This window comes from Camelus dromedarius, chromosome 8, assembly GCF_036321535.1.
Source record: "Camelus dromedarius isolate mCamDro1 chromosome 8, mCamDro1.pat, whole genome shotgun sequence".
NCBI classification, from domain to species: domain Eukaryota; kingdom Metazoa; phylum Chordata; class Mammalia; order Artiodactyla; family Camelidae; genus Camelus; species Camelus dromedarius.
In genome coordinates, this window is record NC_087443.1 from 3056338 (window position 1) to 3074983 (window position 18646).

General features: G+C 50.2%; 2 protein-coding genes across 3 annotated transcripts in view; both read left to right on the forward strand.

Annotated features, from left to right (window-relative positions):
* The window catches only part of LYST (lysosomal trafficking regulator), a 159518-nt gene extending 147257 nt beyond the window's left edge, over nt 1-12261 (forward strand). Inside the window, exon 53 of the mRNA XM_064487841.1 lies at nt 459-12261. Coding sequence (XP_064343911.1) covers nt 459-597 — 139 coding nt within the window. The 3' untranslated portion in view covers nt 598-12261. The remainder of the gene's footprint in view (nt 1-458) is intronic.
* Nucleotides 12262-17484: 5223 nt separating this feature from the next.
* Nucleotides 17485-18646, forward strand: part of GNG4 (G protein subunit gamma 4) — a 45177-nt gene continuing 44015 nt past the window's right edge. The window contains exon 1 of one of the 2 annotated variants that reach the window (XM_064487842.1): nt 17485-17511. The gene's annotated coding sequence lies outside the window, so the exon portion shown is untranslated. Of the gene's footprint in view, nt 17512-18056; nt 18265-18646 lie in introns of those variants that run through there. The other variant, XM_031460824.2, reaches the window with a different exon arrangement.

Consider the following 18646-nt stretch of genomic DNA (forward strand, 5'->3'; position numbering starts at 1 on the left):
TTACATTTTTACCCTTCCCTTTTTCAGGGAAATAAAGTATCTCCATAATATAATCATTATATATTTCTAGAGAGAGAAAACGGGGCAGTGTTCTGTTTTTAAAGTGTCTGTACCCGAGTAGCTGTTGTGTAAGTCACAAGGCTGAACAGGAAGGGCGAGGAAACATGCAGAAGGAGCAGCATGCCCTCCCCTTCTGGTCTGGGCGGCATCTGCGTCACTTGGTGAGAAGGAGCTTCACAAACAGCCAGCACAGCAATTAAACAGCATTTGAATTACAGTCAAAACCAGTGAGTTGCAGGCGGGCCTCTCTCTGTCTCCCTGCGCCAGCAAAGCTGTCTCAGCCCCCTTAGATGGTTCCAGTGTGATCACCAACCCCCTTAGATGGTTCCGGTGTGATCACCAACGTGCCAATACAATGCTGAGAGACCCGGTGTTCAAACGGGACTTTTGTTTTCCAGCCTTACGTTTTCCTGTGACGGCCACCATTTGTACACGGCCAGCAGCGATGGGACAGTGATCGCCTGGTGTCGGAAGGACCAGCAGCGCCTGAAACAGCCCATGTTCTATTCCTTCCTTAGCAGCTATGCGGCTGGGTGAGTGCGGAGGACCTCCCCTTCTGCAGAGCACTTCAACTCCAAGCCAGTTTGCCGACTTCACCGGGCCCAGAAGGTCGAACCTGAAGACATGTTTGACCAGACAGACCACCCAGATAACGATCGAGTCTGTTCATCTGCACAGAGTTCTGCAGCCTCGCAAGGTCCTCAGGGGAAAGTTTTGTTCTAGTTTAGTGATAATGTGGAGGGTCGTGTGCACTGACCAACAACGTTTAAGGTTGGCACAGTCCATTAAAATCATATTCTTAGAGTGTTTTTCCACAAGGGATTCTAAAGGAAAGATTAGTGTCTCTCTTTTTCTGTTTTCTATTAGTTCCTGTTTTCTATTTTTCCAAAAAGACCAGTAGAATTTAAGTTGGTTAGCTAATTGTTTATATAAAATACTCTAAAAAAAGTTACATCTAAAAAATTTTCTGCCAGGATAACACACACCTCCCCCCTCAAAAAAAGGAAAGATAAAAATGAAAAATTCAGGACTTCATCATCACTTTCTTTGAGAAGTATGCAATTCATTAGGTGCCTCTGCACCAAACATTTTTTGGAATATCCAAATATCAGACTCTCAGTGTTAAGGCAGTTTTTGCCTGTTGCCTTCTTAGCTCAGAGTAGAACCAGAATTTTTGACATTCTGTTTCTTCATAAAAATCCTGCTTAAAATCCATAACACTAGATATTGACTATCCTTACTTGAGTCACTAAGATTTAAACACAGTTTACAGAGCGTCAAGCACTGAACAGTTTGCAGCAGGAGCCCTGCACAGCAGAGGACGCTAGCGCAGGCATGAGTGATGCAGGCCTGATACGGCCTGTAATCTAACGTGCAGGAGGAGTTACCGAAGAAAAGGAGAGCTTACTCTGTGCTAAACAGGAGGCAGAATAATTCTTTTAGGAAGCAGTTTCCACTCTGTTTCTGCTAACCTTTACCCCCCGAAAACCCTAGGAACGATAGAAAAGTCTGCGTGTACGCCGCAGCAAGCTTACATGCGGTAAAGACAGAATTCCTGAAAATCCTGGGTCAGCCCGTCCCTGCCGTGACACTGTGGCTGCATCTTCCTTGGGTGCTGCTGTATCGGCTTTGAAAACACTGTCAGAGCAGCTCAGTAACGCTACCATGAGATAAAAGTGTGTGTTCCTGCCTAAGAATAGCTTGCGTGTTTGTTCTGGGAAACTGAGTTCATATGGTGTTTACAGAACTACTTTTGTAACTTCCAGACTTTCTAAAACATTCTGCTTAAAAGCTGTATAAAGTCCAATTCCAGAGCCTCTGCCGCGGAGACACACACGCGAGCAGGCGGGTGGCCGCGTGTGCGCGGGACCTCACGTTGCGAGCGGGGCGCCCGGCCGCCCGTGTCAGGCTCTGCGCAGACCCGGCGGCGGTCCGGTCCGGGCAGCTGCGGAGGCGAGGGTCTTCCTGCTCACGTTGCAGTGACTGTCTCTGTTTAAAAAAAAAAAAAAGAATTGCAGGTATTGCCTCCTTTCCCTTTTCTACTGAGAACTGTAAACTGGCCCCTTGTTAGAATAGGGTTGCTACTCGGTCTGTTTTTTTAAGGCTGAATTTCATTTATCTAAAGAGAAAATATGCACCATAACTGGTCTTGTCAAGAGTGCAAGATTATATTTTTATGTAAAAAGTTAAATTGGGGGGTTATTTATTCAGCATGAGACTTAACGTGTGTGTCTGAAACGTGTCACGACGTGCATGCGGCAGGGAGACGCCCGCCAGTGTCACTGGCTCTGCTATCTTCGTGTGCACTGCCACTTCAAATCGGGAATAAATTTCATGAAACAGACTTAAGGACTATTCTTAACACAAGTTAAATATTATGACCTGACCAGACCTCAAGTTGGTGGCTTTTTTAATAACTCGTACAAGTTCTATCTTTAGCTCCCCTGTAAATCTATGTTGCTAAAAAGGGTAATTTTCATTTCTTAATGGTGGGCTTCGTGAGACATTATATATTTCAACTTTCACTACTGTCAAATGGCGTTTAGATATTAGTCCCAAGGTCAGACCACTCGCTGCTGAAAAAGGAGCATCTCTCCCTCCCCCACCCCTCCAGTGGCATCGCGTTCTGGCCCCGCCCGAGTACTGGGCACTGGGCAGCAGCGAAGGGCTGGCGGCGCCGCGGTTCTCGCGCTCCCAGGGGTCGCAGGCTGCAGAGGAGCTCGGTGTCAGCGACTTAGTGAGTGAAGTTACAAAACGTGGCTAAGTGCTGGGAACGAAGCGTGCAGGGTCCTCTGAGGGGATGTAACAGGAAGCAGGGGGTTCTGGGAAAGCCCCCAAGAAAGTCAATTTCTGTCGCGGAGATTCGACAGGTAAAGGTGGCGCAGGTGTGTTCCAGGCAGGACACGGCCAAGGCCTGCGGCGGGGCGTCAGGGAACCGAGACCTCAGCTCCTCTGGGGGTCTTGCCAACGGTGAGTGAGTCCACCCAGCAGCACTCCAGGAACCCGGGCCTAGTCTTGTTTCTGCTTTGGACCTGCAGCATTAAGGATGCTCGAGATGGAGCACACCTGCTTCTGGGTGTCTGTCCCCGAAAGAGCTCGGAAGCAGCATCTACCAGCGTGAGCTGCCGGCCCAGCTGTCCCAGGCTGACCCCTCCGGTGGACGGCCGGTTCCACCCACGCCCGCGCCGGGGCGCGGCGGGGAGGGGGTTCCTCCAGCTCTTAGAGCCGCTCCTGGGCTTCTGCTTCTCGCCCTTGTGGATGACCTGTTCATGTTCTGAATCAGACAGAAGAGCTCCAAGGTGCTCCGGTTCCAGACGGTGGCACGGGAGGGCCCTGCGCACACCCCTCCGCCCCCCGTACGGACACACGGCGTCTGCAGCTACAGCAGAACAGTTCCCTCGGAGAGGAACCCCCAGACCAGCTCAGCGACTCCCAGAATCTGGGCATAGGAGACACACTCACCATCAGCCCCACTCCCAGCACGGCGGCCCACAACTGGGGACGGGCACACAGCCCCCAGCTTCTCCCTGCCGAGCAGGTGGTTTGAACCCCACATCGGGCACCCCGACTTTTACAACCTCCGTCTGAGAGATGAACCCCCCAAACATCCAGCTTTAAAAGCCAGCGCGTGCGCGAGACCCACAAGCTGTAGCAGATTGGGAAACGGATCTTAAAGGTTCTGGACTCCGAGCTAAGGTCCCAGGCCCAGCATGTGCCCAGTCCTCCTGGGAAGAGGCCTGTTGCTTATCTCAGGAGCTGCAGGCTGAGGGGCCCCTGCGCTGCTCTCCGAGATGGAAGGCGGCCGCACCGTCTCTGCCCACCCTGCCTTTCCCCGGAAACCGGGTTGTGCACGTTCGGGTTTTTGTGGCTCCCCCCAGGGGTACCCCCCATCACCTGGTTCTGGGGGCCCTCAGGCTTGCATGCCCGGGTCCCTCGGGCAGCGGACAAACCCCCAGACTTTCCATGAAAGAGGCCAACTGCGGTCCTCTCTGGAGTCTGGAGGGCCCATGGGTGTCACGTCTCTCCCTTGCCTGGTGTCTCAGAGAAGGGACCTGTGAGCCTCTCCAGCACCCCCGCCCTTGGGTCTGCCGCCCAGAGGACATGTTCCTTGAAGCCTGGCTCTGGTGGCTGCCTTGTGTTCACAGACTCATTGGGACAGTAGCAAAGAAACACTTTCTAACTGACTAACACCCCGGGGCTCAGAGCAGAGGGACCAGACAGAAACTCCCGTCTCCCAGGCTCCCCTGAAAGGGGTACGTTCGTGAACTTTAAAAGCTGCTGCCTGGGGGTCCAGCTTCCAGTCAGCCTGCATCTCGGTGCTGATGGAGACCCTCCCTTCGGAACACCCCCACTACCCGGGCCTCGGAGAAGAAAGCAGGCTGCTTGCACAGAAGGAGGTTTGAGAGCCAAGTCCCCCTAAAACCAGGTTCCTCTGCCGGGTTTGCGATTAACCTCTCTACCCAAAACCTTGTTCCTCGTTTTATCCTGCCTCTGTTTCCCACAGGATCGAGGGGTATCCCCAAAAGGGAGGACTGAAACCACGCAGGACTCTCCCAGGTACATAAGCCCTTCCCTGTCCCTGTTTCTTGTTTGTAGAATAAAGGCTTTAGTCTCCTAGGCCTCCCTGAGTCCCACAGAGCGGGCTCAAGGCTAGAATAGATCCAGGACTGCCAGTTCCTCCTGAAGGGATACACAGAGCAATTGGAGGCACAGCTTTGAGCTGTTCTCCAGAAAGTGGGCCCCCACCCAGCAGAGGACGGGAGCTGCACTCTGGCCACCAGCATGTAGAGCCCAGATTGGCGGGAACCAGAAGGTTGAGATTCTTGAAACATCATCCTGTTACCTCACCACCAACCAATCAGAAAGTCCGCGAGCTGATCACACATCTTACGATCCTCTGTCCTAAAACCGTCTTTGAAAAGCTTTGTCTTGAGCGCCACCGTAGAGCCGGGTCTTTGGAGCACAAGGTGCCTGTCCTGGCTCGGCCCGGCCACAAACCTTTCTCTGCTCCAGACTCCAGTGTTGCTGTTGGTTTGGTCTTGCTGTGCACCAGGCACGCAAACTTGGGTTCGGCAGCAGTTTCTGGGGCACCAGCCGGCAGCCTGTGCCCGCGGCAGGTTGGCCCTGGCTGGGGGCTGCCCCTTCCCTGGGTCCCAGCAGCTGCTGGGGTCGTTTTGCTCCGAGGAACCCTGAGGCGGAATATCCTGATGTCTGGTCAGCCTCCGGTTCCAGCTCGGGTGAGTCAGTCCGGCCACACAGGCTGGGACTCCCCCCTCTATCCGGGCTCATGCCCTTGCGGGAAGGGGGCCTGTCTGGACCATTCCCTTCGGGAGCCGAGCTAGTCTGATTCAGAGGCCTCGGCTCGGAGGGGGAGTGGAAGTGCCGGGCTCTGCCCGTCCGGCCTTCGGTCTGTGCGGCCGTGTCTGTTGGTGGTGCATTCGTGTGTCACCATCAGTTCTTGCGTTTTTGACAAAGTGGAAGTCTTCCCGGGTCCTGGAGGCTGAGCAGGACAGCCGATCCTTACAGGCCTCAGTGAGACCATCTGTGTCTCTTCCTGGTTGTGACCCTCGTTAGGGGGCCCTGGTGGGACTTTCCTAGGAGGATCCTGGCAACTTGAATTATTTGTAGTGGGGGGGGGGGGGGTCGGGGCGCCAGCTCAGTACCTGCAGAACCTGCGTGTGCACTGCTAAACTACCCGCTGGGAGAACTCACGCAGCAACTGTCTAGAGAAGGGAACTTCCAGTGAGCTAAGAGGAGCCGAATCTGTCTCCAGCAGCCCTATTACAGGCCTCTGGGCAGCTGGGGACAGAGCCTCACCCGAGAGCTGAGGCTGTGAGCAAGCAGACATCGGTCCTCCCAGGGGCCCATTAGGGTGCATCCTGGGTCTGGAAACTCTGTGACTGCCCCACCAATGCAAGAACAACTTACTTCCTTCTGTAAAACTGTCTGGCCACGACACCAGCTAGGTGACCAGGAGAAACAGCCAGAAAGCGGCTCCCTAAATTACACCACCAGGCTCCAGCTAGACTCACTCTGCGGGAGAGGAGAGACGTGAGAGTCCCCGCGCCCAGTGTTTTATGGTCCTGGACCAGGGCCAGGGGCTCCAGGAGGAATGCAGGCTTAAGTGTACTTGGTGGTCTAACTGGGAGAGGAAGACCATACTCCCCGTTTTGAAAGGACCCCCTGAAGACCCCTTCAATTTCCCTTTGCCGCCCGTGCTCCCAGTAATTACGGCCAACTTCCAAAGATGGCAGGAGGGCCTGACACCCCCGCCTCCCAGCTGGTTGAAGGGGTCTTTCGGGTTTTCAAGAACCAAGATGTGGCAGAAGAAGAAAAGAAGGCCAGAAGATGAGGAAGCAGGCTGCCCTGTTTGCAGTGGGGCTGGGGGCCACCCCAGGCAGCCCCGGAGGAGAGAATAAGAAACGTCATGGGTGAGCGCCCTCTGCCCCCAACGTGGGACACACGGGCCACCAGCCGAGCTGGGACCTCATCAGTGCACTTACTGTGAGGAAGCGGGGATGCCATCACTGTCCCCAGAGGGCAAGGCCTGCGCCAAACCCCTTCCTTTCAGCTCCCGCTCCTCAGCTGGTCCTCAAAACATCCCCCCGGCCTCCCCTGACGAGCCCCGGGTTACCTTAGAAGCAGGAGGAGAGCCGGGGGAACTGGGGGTAGAGAGCAGCTACCCACCACGTTCCCGGTGTTAACAACCCGAAGGGGCCTCCTCTCCAAGAGGTAATGCGACATCAAAGAGGTGTCAGGAATGGAAGGTACCAGGAAATCTCACCTGAAGATGCCCCAGACCAGACTCACTTGTTGACCTAAAGCTGCTTCTGCACACGGCACACCCACACGGGTCCACAGCACCCGGACCTGGGGCAGGGCCTAATGCAGTTCACCTCCGGCCACTCCTCCGAGGCTGGGAAAGGGGGCTGTTTTAGCTAGGGCTCGGAAACCAGCACCGAGAGTCGAGGAAAAGGAAAAAACGGGAATACGTTCCAAACAGAAAACACACTAAAAGCTCAGAAAAATACCTTGATGGGACAGAGATTAGTGATTTACCTGATAAAGAGGCGTAAATACGCTTACCATGCATGGATGAAATAAAAATCCACATTCTAAGGCCAGAGAAGAAAAAATGTAAAAGCGATTTCTCTGCCCGCTTGGGCCCCTCCCTCCCCTCGAGTGTGCACTGTGCGTGTGTACTGTGGTTAACCAACCCCCATGGCCACCTCCGGGCACCGGCGTGTAGCTCCCTCGAAGGTCACGTTCCTTCCTCAGTCCTGTCCAGTGTCACACCGACCCCTCACCCACTGTTTACACGCAGACATCTCTGGTGACCTTTGTGTGCAATGCCCACATACCATCTCCCTTAAGGACAGCCGTGGGTACCGAGCCGCCCGGCCAGAAGCTGCAGGGAGCTTGCGGGCTGCACCTGATGGAAGTTCGTAGCTTAACTACTTACTTACTACGGCCTTAGTGATGTCGCTAGCTGTGTACTAGCATTCTGCCTGTTTTACAGGTTATTGTTTCTTGCATTACCAAGTGTGTGACTGAGCCTCAGATGAATTAATGATGATCAGCTGACTTGAAATGACTGCCCAAATATGTATTTCTGTAAAGCCAATGATTGTAATGGTGAAACTCGGGTTTGGGAAAAAGCAACAAGACGAAACCGTTTCCTGGACCATGACAGGCTGGTAGCATGGGCGGCCCAGAGGCGTCTGGTCTCTGTTAACAGCGCCTAGTCCAGGAGCAGCGCAGTGAGTGCCCACCACTGAAATCCTTGGCGGACCTGGGAGTGAGCATTCCTAGCCCCGTGGGACCAACTGGTCACCCAGTGCCTCCCAAACCTCAGTGGAAATGAAGACCCAAGGCGAAGGGACTGTACGTGTCGCCCACCTCCCAGTGCTACAAGGGTCAGGCCATCAGCCGCTGCGGGCGCTGCCCCAGACGCACCGTGCAAGGCGTTCAGGGTGAAGATCGGGGGGAGGCCTCTGTGCTCTGGGAAAACGGACAGAACAGGCCCTCGGAGAGGTAGGTATTTTCAGAAATTTTTTATAAACCTGGATCCTTGCCTCCTGCCATACTTAGAAAAGCACGAAGACCATGAAGTGAAGTGTCTGCTCCTCGTGGCTGGCAGCCTCTTTCTGCTTAGACGTGTGCTTGGTCGCACACACCGCTTTGCCAAACTCACGTATGTACTGCTCACCCCCGACCACCTCTTCAGAGCAGCGCTCAGAGCTCCGAGGGGCTGTCTCTTGGGTGATGAGCCTCAGTTGGTCTCAGGTCCGATTTTCCGTTTCTTTCTTTCTTTGATTGTTGGTCAAGGGCTCTTTTGTTGCCGACATTTGCAAGGAGCACAGTGCGGGAACAAAGTGAGAATTTCAACAAAGAGAAAGAAAACACAAGAAGGCGCCAAACAGAAATCACAGAGCTGGAGAATGAATGAGATGAATGAAGACAATCAAAACTGAACTGAAAAATGCAGTAAAGGGCTCCGCAGCAGACGAGATGAAGCGGTGAACTCAGAGACAGGAAGGCGGCGGAATTCATCCAGCCAGAGCAGGGAAGGAATAGAGAACGGGACTGAGGAGGGCACCAGGGGCTCGTGGGAAACGTCCAGCAACCAAGATCTGCCTTAGAGGGACCCAGCGGAGAAGAGAGAGAAAAAGGGGCGAAGACGTCCCTGACCTGGGGAAGAAAACGGAAGTCCAGATCCGAATGCCCAGAGAGGAACCCACACCAAGGATGCGTCACAATTAAACTCAAAAGGTAAAGAGGAACCACAGAGTCAAGGTTTAGCAGAGTGGGGAGGAGAGCAACTCAGTGGCTTCACATTTGGGGATTGAAACTATTCGAAGTTTTTTTCTGGAAGTGTTTTTTTCTTTAATTTCTTTTTTTTTTAATTGAAGTCTAGTCAGTTTACAATGTTGTGTCCATTTCTGGTGCACAGCATCATGTTTCAGTCATCCATGGACATACATGTGTTCCTTTTCATATCCTTTTTAGCCACAGGTCACTTCAAGATATTGAATAGAGTTCCCTGTGCTGTACAGTAGGACTTTTTGTTGTTTATCTATTTTATGTAGTAGTTTGTATCTGCAAATCCCAAACTCCCAATTTATCCCTTCCCACCCCCTTTCCCCACTGGTAACCATAAGTTTGTTTTCTATGTCTTCAGTCTGTTTCTGTTTTGTAAATAAGTTCATTTGTGTCTGGTTTTTTTTAGATTCCACATATAAGTGATATCACATGGTATTTTTTTTCTCTTTTTCTGGCTTACTTCACTTAGAATGATGATCTCCAGGTCCATCCATGTTGCTACAAATGGCATTATTTTATTCTTTTTTGTGGAGAGTAGTATTCTGTTGTGTAAATACACCGTGGCTTCTTTATCCAGCCATCTGCCGGTGGACGTGGTGGCGGTTTAGATTATCCATGTTACTCTTTCCTCGCTGATGACCCTTCAGCTATTTCCAGGGTGTCCCAAATTGGAGGCAAAATGCCCCCATTTGTTTCTACTCTGTCCAGTTCTTGGACAGCTCTATTACCTATATCAGGATAACACTCCATAATCTACGAAGCCACAGCATTTCAAATACCACAGGCTGAAAGCCTTTGCAATGAGGACGACCCACTGAGAAGCAGCGGCAGTCGGGGGGTGTGCAGAGGGGGATATCAGGGCTGCGGTCAAAGGGAAGCAGAAGAGGTTTCGGACTGAGCACAAACTGGTATTCTGGAGCTTCACACACACAGCATCAATGCAAACAGTATTTATCAGCTGTTTCCCCCAGATTATGGCCCAGTTTTAAACTCCACCGTTTAAAAAGCTGCTACATGTGTGGATACAAAATACACACACTTGAACCTACACTGAACTGGGAAGGCGGTGCCACTAATTTTGCCGTGTGTTATGTGACCTAAACAGAAAAACACATCCTGCCCTGTTGGGGACACTGGGTTGCAACTCAGCTATTGGAGACAAATTAAATAATACAGTGTGTCCTTTGAGACCAAAAGGACTGGGAGACTGCTTGAGACCGGGCTGCGATATTCCTGCTCCCGTGCCGAGCTTGCGTCTCCTCTCACGGGCAAAGCTAATGAGAAGCGAGTTTAGGGGAGGGCGTTTCGTGGCAAAGTTTGGCTCAGGCCCAAAGTGAATTAAACTGGTCTTACTAAAACTTCTGAAGACTGCTAACAGTCAGTCATTCTTTCATTCTCAGATTTTAATTTTGCCAAAAGAGCTTTTTAAAAAGTCACTGGAATCTGGTTTCAAGCATTAAGAGAAAAAGACCATCTTTTCTGAGACTTCAGGGAAAACTTATAACGTTCGCCCCTGTTGGGGTGATCTAAATACAGATGGTTAGTTAGCTAACTTCATCCTGTGCTTTCTAGAGACAATACTGTATGTACAGAGTAGCATTTTATTACAAGTAAAATCTCCTCATGGGTATTCCTAGCTGGATGAGAATGAAACATCTATTTTATATTTAAGGGTGGTCTGGAGAACACCCTTGTGAGATCTGATGCCTCCCAGCCTGGAGCTGAGACTGAAAGAACAGGGCCTTCCACACCTTTCTAGCCTGTGCATCTGTTCCCAAGTCCAAACTCGTTCTGCTCGCCACACGGCAGGCCAATAATCGGGAGACGAGGTGTTGGGACAAGGAATAGCGACTATTCGGAAAGCCGGCAGACTGAGAGGATGGCAGACTAAGGTCCTGGAGAACCATCTTCCCCAAGTCAGAATTCAGGCTCCTTTTACACTAAAAAGGGGAGGGGGTGTGGTTGGTTGTTGCAAGTCTCTTGGTGTAGGAATTCTTTGTTCTTGGAATCCTTTGTTCTTGCAGCTGTCCACGTGGGTCAGGTCACGGTGTCCCTGTAAACCTCCAGCAAAACAGACGGTATTTTCTCCTCTGCAACTTATCTTTGTATGAATGGAAAAGTGTGAATATCCTTAAAGGTCAGAGCCTTGAGAATGGGCTCTCCTGTGTATTTCAGGCTCCAGGCAACATTCTTTTACAAAAGGTGCAGAACCAGCAGGACTGAGCCCAGGAAGCAGAGCACAGGGTCAAAGCCAAAGGGACAGATTTAATAGGGAGTCAGATTAGTTCTTTTCTATCACAGATCTTTATACACAAACATCGTTCTCTGGTCCTGGGTGCAGGCGTCATTCACAGAGCCCGCTGCAGTTCTGCCTCAGAGGTACATGTGTACACTGGTGCCCCCGAGTGGGCCGTCCTCGTGCCCATTGCTCTCTGTAAACTGGCAGTCTCTTTTCTACCGCATTTCTGAATGTTAAATTTCTTTCAGCTATTACAATTGACTATTTTGAATACGCTCAATGTTGGGAAATCTTTCTCCCATGAACGTATATGCGTTTTGAAAACAAAGTCATTCAGAGCTGAATCTGATAAATAAAATATGTGATAATTGTTTTAGTCAAAAACAAAGTACAATTACAAGGTGGTAAAAAAAAAAAAAAGTGTGATTCTGCAGGTAGTTCCAAAAGAGGAAATTCTGAATGTTTTGAGCAACTTATTACAGTATCATTGGAATAGGGTCAATTAGGTATATGCTGGGAAAGAAAGATGAATGGATGAGTGGATGGATGGATGGATGAGTGGATGGAAGGATGGATTGGTGGATGGAAGGATGGATGGATGGGTAGGTGGACAGATGGACGGACACTGTATGTCTCATTTGTTTGTTTCTTTGTTTTTAAGAAAACTTCCTAACTCAAAACAAACTACTGAGTCCTACGTTACTTTCCTTGTCTTTGGATAACATCTTTCACAGGGCCTGAAGCCCACACTTGGGTTATCTTCACTTACATTTCCTCAAGCTTCTTCTTTGCTAAGAAACTCCCTACCTTGGTGTGAACTTACTTGACTTCCCCTGAGGAGTCTCTTTCTTTCTTGTCCTCTGTTTCAGTAGATCACAGTTCCTCCATGTTTATCCCAGGATAATTATTATACAAATATAAAAATAGGATAAGAATGACAGGGCTGTGTACACATGTCCATCCAGGGATCACAACAGTTCCTTGCAGATCCACCCAAAATGGCTCAGTTAGACCCCCGTTTAAGGCCCCAAACATAGTTATCACTCAAGAGATGAATTGTGCCGTAAGTAATGAGTCTCTCTCAATCTGAAAACCCTTGTATTTTCTCTGTGCAATAAATCATTCCATATCAGACAGTATTTTTGCAGTTTTTAATGATCACTCTATCAACTGATCCTTGAAAACTCGTTATCCAGGAAAAATGTTCAAAAGCCAAGGCTTTCTGTAATTCTTCCTCTAAGTGGAACCAGTCATACACCAAACTGCCCTTGCCACATTCTTAAAAATATTTAAAATTAAGCAGATTAATAAGCACACAGTTTTTCTTGATGTCCCACTAAACATAAGGTCCCATTTAATGTTTTTTGAGCCTCTACAACATACCAGACACAAATGTTTATGAGATGGGCTCTTAAAGAACTCATAGCATGGTGGAAAGAGAGGTGATTTTTTCTTTTTAATTGTGACACTATGAAGTATGTTTCATAATATAGGTTTTATAGGTCAGACTAAAATGAGAAGCGGAGGAGCAAACGGGTCCAGTTTCCCAAAGATGCTAGTGATTTAGCCAAATCTTAAAGAAAACAGAAATTTACTAGACTTGGGCCAGGGCAGAAGGAAACCAGCATTGCCAGGACTCAAAGGTGTAAGAAAGCAAGTGGTGGAAGCGGTCAGTATGTCGGGGACACACATGAAAGTCAGGGAATGGGGGGAAATTAAACTGAAAAGACAGGCCAAGAACTGCTTCTGCCCACCTTGGGGAAACTGGGCTCAGACTCACCCTGCCGTCCGAAACAACTGGAAACTGGAGGTGATGTGCCAAACAACACAGCCTGGGTCTGTGAGCCCTGAGAAGGAGGCTACAAACTAAGTGAATCCTGCCGCTGCCTCAGCTTTCTGCCTGGGGGCGCTACAAGCCACAGTGCAGAAGGGCACCCTAAGAGTGAGGAAGTCTTGCTGAGGTGAGGATCTGTGGTTAGAGCTAAGGAGGCTGAGAAACTGGAATCTGTGGCACAGAGCACCCTAAGTTTTCTGCCCAGACAAAGAGAACCAGGTTCCTGTCTGTGGAGCCCCGGGAGCCTCTGGCTGAACGCTAAGTCACTTGTGCCGAAGATAAAACACCACAGGTCCAAGCAAAGAATGTCCAGAGCTCCCAGGGGGCTGGGGTACACTTGAGCTCCAGCCAATCCGAGGGGAAGAGTTCACTGAACACACAGGCATCCAACTGAGACCTCAGAAGAATCATACCATAGTAAGAAGGCTAAGCTCATCCTAAAGTAAAGGCTACAGTCCTTCAAAATAAGTATCCGAAGTATCAGACTGATTCATAACTAACTGAGCTGCCTGCCAGGACCAAGGCTACTCTTTACATCAACAAAATCTAGGCACACAACAGGCATTTACAATGTCTAGCATCCAATTAAAAATGACTAGACATGGCAAGAAATAAGATATTGTGACCCAAAACAGTAGAAAACTCATTTGATGGAAACAGAATAAGAAAAGAAAGAATGGAATTCACAGAGTAGGATAATAAAATACCTATTATAAACATGCTCAATATGGTCAGGATTAAAGAAAGACAACTCTAATGAGAAAAATGGAAGACGATGGAACTTCTAGAGATAAACATATGATATCTGAAATGAAACAGTTTTTTTAGATTTTATGACTTATTTCTACATTTTTTCCAGTTTTATTGAGATATAACTCACAACAAACAACCCAATCAAGAAATGGGCAGAAGACTTAAATCTCTCAACAGAAAACATATAGATGGCCAATAGGCACATGGAAAGATGCTCAACATTGCTAATTATCAGAGAAATGCAAATCAAAACCACAATGAGGTATCACCTCACACCACTCAGAATGCCCATCATCAGAAAGTCTACAAATAATAACTGGCAGAGAGGGTGTGGAGGAAAGGGAACCCTCCTTTGGTGGGAATGTAAGCTGGTGCAGCCGCTCTGGAGGGCAACATGGAGATTCCTCAAAGAACTAAAAATAGAACCACCATAGAATCTAGCATTTCCATTCCTGGGCACATATGCAAAGAAAATGAAAACACTAATTTGAAAAGATACAAGCACCCCAACGTTCATAGCAGCATTATTTACAGTTCCAAGACATGGAAGAAACCTAAGTGTCTATCAACAGGTGACTGGACAAAGATGTGGTGTGTATATTTATACACACACACACACAATGGAATACTACTCAGCCATAAACAGTATGAAATTTTGCCATTTGCAACAAAAAGAATGGACCTGGAAAGTATTATGCTTAGTGAAATAAAGCACACAGAGAAAGATAAATATGTTATCAGTTTTATGTGGAATCTAAAAAATGAATGAATATAACAAAACAAACAGATCCACAGATACAGAGAACAATCTAGTGGTTACCGGTGGGGAGAGGAAGTGAGTGAGGGGTATGGGGTTGAGATACAAACTACTATATATAAAATAAATACATGACAAGGATATATTGTGCAGTACAGGGAACATAGCCTTATTTATAATTTTAAATGGGGCATAATCTATAAAAACTTTGAATCGGTATATTGTACACCTAAAACTTATATTGTAAATCAACTATACCTCAATTTTAAAAAGAGACAGGGAAAAAGGAATAAACAATAATAGGACACATAGAAAACAAATAGCAAGATTGTAGTTTTAAACCCAACCATATGATAATTACATAAGAAGTAAATGACCTAAGCACTCCAGTGAAAAGGCTCAGTTTGTCAGGCTGAATAAAAAAAGCAAGATCCAACTCTATGGTGTCTACAAGAATAGAGAATCCCACTTTAAGAATAAAGATACAAAAAATTCAACATAAAAGAATGGAAAAAAGATGAATCATGCAAACACCGATCTGCGAAGCCTGCAGTGGCTGTATGGGTATCAGACAAGGACATGAGAACCAGGGACAAAGGAAGGGGAATGGATGTCCGGGGTCTGCAGCCAGGTGTCAGGTGATTGCTACTGCTGAAACAAAATTTACAGGCAGGACAAGGAAATTTAAATAAAATTTTCTCTGTCTGTTTGGCCTTCCTCCCTTCCTCCCTAATGAGCAGTGTGCATCTGCATTACACATTAACCAGACCTTCTCAAAGACGGGAGGGTCTCCTTAAATGTAAATTTTTCCCCCTTTCTTCTGACTCTATCAGTGTAACTTATTAAAAGAACAGCGTTGACCCCAGCACTGTAGGGGGTCACGGTGACTTTCTGCATTGTAGGGGCTTACCTGGACTATGTATGCTTGGTGAACTTTGGGTAAAATATCAGTATGTCATTTTGATGTATGAAATGTTACAGAAACAACAGGCCAGCCAAGAAACAAGCACCAGTCGGAGGGTTGGAGTACTCAGATGTATTACGCCGGCAGCTCAGAGGGGCTTCTGCTCCGAAGCTCTGAGCACCTCCAAGACGCGCGCATGAGGTTTTATAAGGTAAAGTACAAGCTTGGGGTATTCGGCTAATAGGCATGGGACAGCTTTAGCAGCATCATTATCACAAAAGTGGAGGCAGGGAGGCAGCAAACCAACATTCCAAAGCCAGATATGTCTCTTTGAAAATCCAGCTGGCTAGCAAAAAAAAAAAAAAAAAAAAAAAAATGAACAGCAAACCAATACTAATTAACTTAGATTTACGAGTTAGTCCAGCAGAACTCAGATCAATATTCCGATACTTAGATTTGTGAGTTATCTTGTTAGCCCAGCCCAAGGTTTCTTTCACATTCTTAGACTTGTGAGTCATCTTGTTAGCCCAGCCCGGCTTTTCCTTCACAGATCTTTTGTCTCGAAAATGTATACGAGTGTGCCTTCGACTTGCAACAGGTGGAACAGTTCTCAGAGCTTCTGAGTCTGTCTCCTGGGTTACAATCCTCCATTTGGCTGGAATAAAATTCCCTTTTTTTTCCTTCTTAGCTTGATTGTTAATTGAATTTTCATCAACACAGCAGTCTTGGGTGATGGACAGAAATGGACAGAATGAGAATCACCTGGAGGGCTTAAACCACCCATGGCTGGGCCCCACCCCAAGAGTGTCTGTTCAGTAGGGCTGGGATGGGTCCTAGAATTTGCATATCTAGCAAGTTTCCAGGTGATGCTGCCACAACTGGTCTTGGGATTCACTCTGGATTAAACAGACCCTCTTCTTCCTCTTTAAAATGGACATAATCCTTCCTTGAGGGATATGGTAACAAATTACAAAAATAAAGTAAGGAGATGAGGATCCTGGAAGGGTAGATACTGATTTCCCATACAACTGACTAATTGAGATTGATTGAGATGGGGGTTGGGATAAAACAGAAACCAGGGTTCTCCCTTAATCAACCAGCTGGGGAGTGGCCCGATTGAGTCAGGAGGTACAGGCGAAATGGATCTGGGAGTGGAAATAAGGAGCCCAGTTTGGATTTGCTGACTTTTAAATGCAGAACTCACAAATCTGTCTCACTGTTTAAAAACGGTGCAGGTGCAGTGGGTATTTACTGGCCGAATCATTTCACCATAGTTCAACTCCTGCCTTAAACGGGCACTTCTGAGCTGTGAAAAAAACCTGTGTGAGATGTTGGCTGGCCCCAGGTGGGCTCTTCTGAACTCTGTATTTGCATTCTATCAGACACTGGGAGTCTTGGAAGGTGAACATTTGTCTGGGGCACATGTCAAGTCAGTGGGGATCAGCGATCTAAGAAACAAGTGATCCTTGTGTCATATGGCTGCTGAGTGTGGGTGAGGACGGCGAACGCAGATTTTCAAGAACTGTTTGTCAGCCACGATTTTGTTGTTCTTATAAAGGAATTAATATTGGCCTCCTTTCCTACCAATCTTGCTAACACGGCTTGATGTCTTACTGTAGCTTTCCTATTCCAAAGGTTTTGTATTATTTTACCAGGAGCTGGAAAATGGATGGGGCTTAAGCTGTTTTTCCCTAAAGGAGAAAGACTACAATAACTGAGAAGGTTTAAATATCTCTATCGCAAAACGCTTACAGTTCTAAAGAAATTAGTCGCTGCCAAGGATTTCCCCGCGGAAGCAGTTGCTGCTCTGCAGGAACACTGGGACTGTGTTCCCGCGCCCCTCGTGGCAGCTGGGGATGAGAGCTCGAGCCTCGCTCCCGCTCCCAAAGGGCTGGGACGGCTCTGCGGTCCCCTCGTTCCCGTTACTTAGCAACGTGTGCGTTAAGCTGCCCCCAGTCCGCGGAGACAATGCCCTGTGCATTTTTACGGCTATTAAGCATTTCTCCATTCACTGCCCACCTTGGGGGTGGGGTGGGGCATATATTTTGTATTCTTTGGTGATGGAGGGGAACTGGCCGCGCCCAGCCTGGCTAGTCCCTGGCGCTACCCTGCAGGCAAGGATGAGGATGCCTGAGGCTCAGGTCCCGAAACCCCGGGAGGACCAGGGCCCCAGGGCCCCACCTCCAGCCCTCATCTCCCCTCCTCCCAGTCCCTGGGCGACGCCGGCTCCAGGCAGAGAGATGGCCTGGGTTGGGGGGGGGGCGGGGCCGAGCGGGGAGCGCGCAGAGCAGGGCGCGGGGCGGCGAACGGGAGGCGGGGGGCGCGGGGAGTGCGCGGAGCCCCGGTGCGGGAGCCCCGGTGACGCACCTGTGACGTCGGCGGCGGCGGGCGGGAGTTCCCGGCCCCTCTCGGGCGCCCGGCGAGACCCCGCTGCCGGGTGGGCGCGTCCACGTTGGTCGCGAGGAGGCGGGGGTCAGGGGCACGCCCTCTCACCCGCCGGAGCTGGACGCGCGCGGGTAACCCGGCACAGGGAGCGGCGCGGACACAGCACTTGGCGTCTGGGGGCCCACACTCTCCCGCGGGGCGCCGGTTCGGCCACCTGCACCCCCGCTCAGCCTCGCGTGGTCTTTCCCCTGCCCCGGCCAGGAGGCGCGGGGCGGGGCGGGGCTGCTGACGCGGCCCGGGGACCCCGGGGCGGAGGGCGGGGCGGCGCGAGGCGAGGCGCGCGTTTGCACCGCGAACCCGTCAGAGCCGAGGCGCGGGAGCCCGGGCGCGGAGCCGGAGCCTTAGCCCGCCCCGCCCCGCCCCGCGCCCGGATGAGGAGCGATGCTGCTCGGTCTGGCCGCCCCCCGCGTGCACCGCGCCGGAGACAAAGCCCGCGCGCCCCGCTCCGGGTAAGTGGGCGCCCCGCGGGCCGGCGGGCCGAGGCCTGTGGGTGGGGAGTGAATGCACAGCCCCTGCCGGGGCGAGCTGGGGGCGAGCCCGAGACAGAAGGGGAACTCGGGCGGGAAAGTCTCTGGAACTGGAGAGACGGCTCTGGTGCTGGGCCGTCCTACAGCCGTCAGTGGCAGCTCGCGAAACGAATGCCTGTGATGCTCTCGGCCGCCCGCAGCGGGCCGGGCCTTGGCGGTGCCCGCACAGGTGGGCGGCGGCGGCGGCCCGGCGCTGACGGGAGTGGGGGCTCCCCGAACCCAGGCGCCTCCGCCGAGCCCTGGGGAGAGCCGGGCGCAGGTCTGAACAGACAGCTCGGGAAGCTTAAGGGGTCTCCTGAGGGTC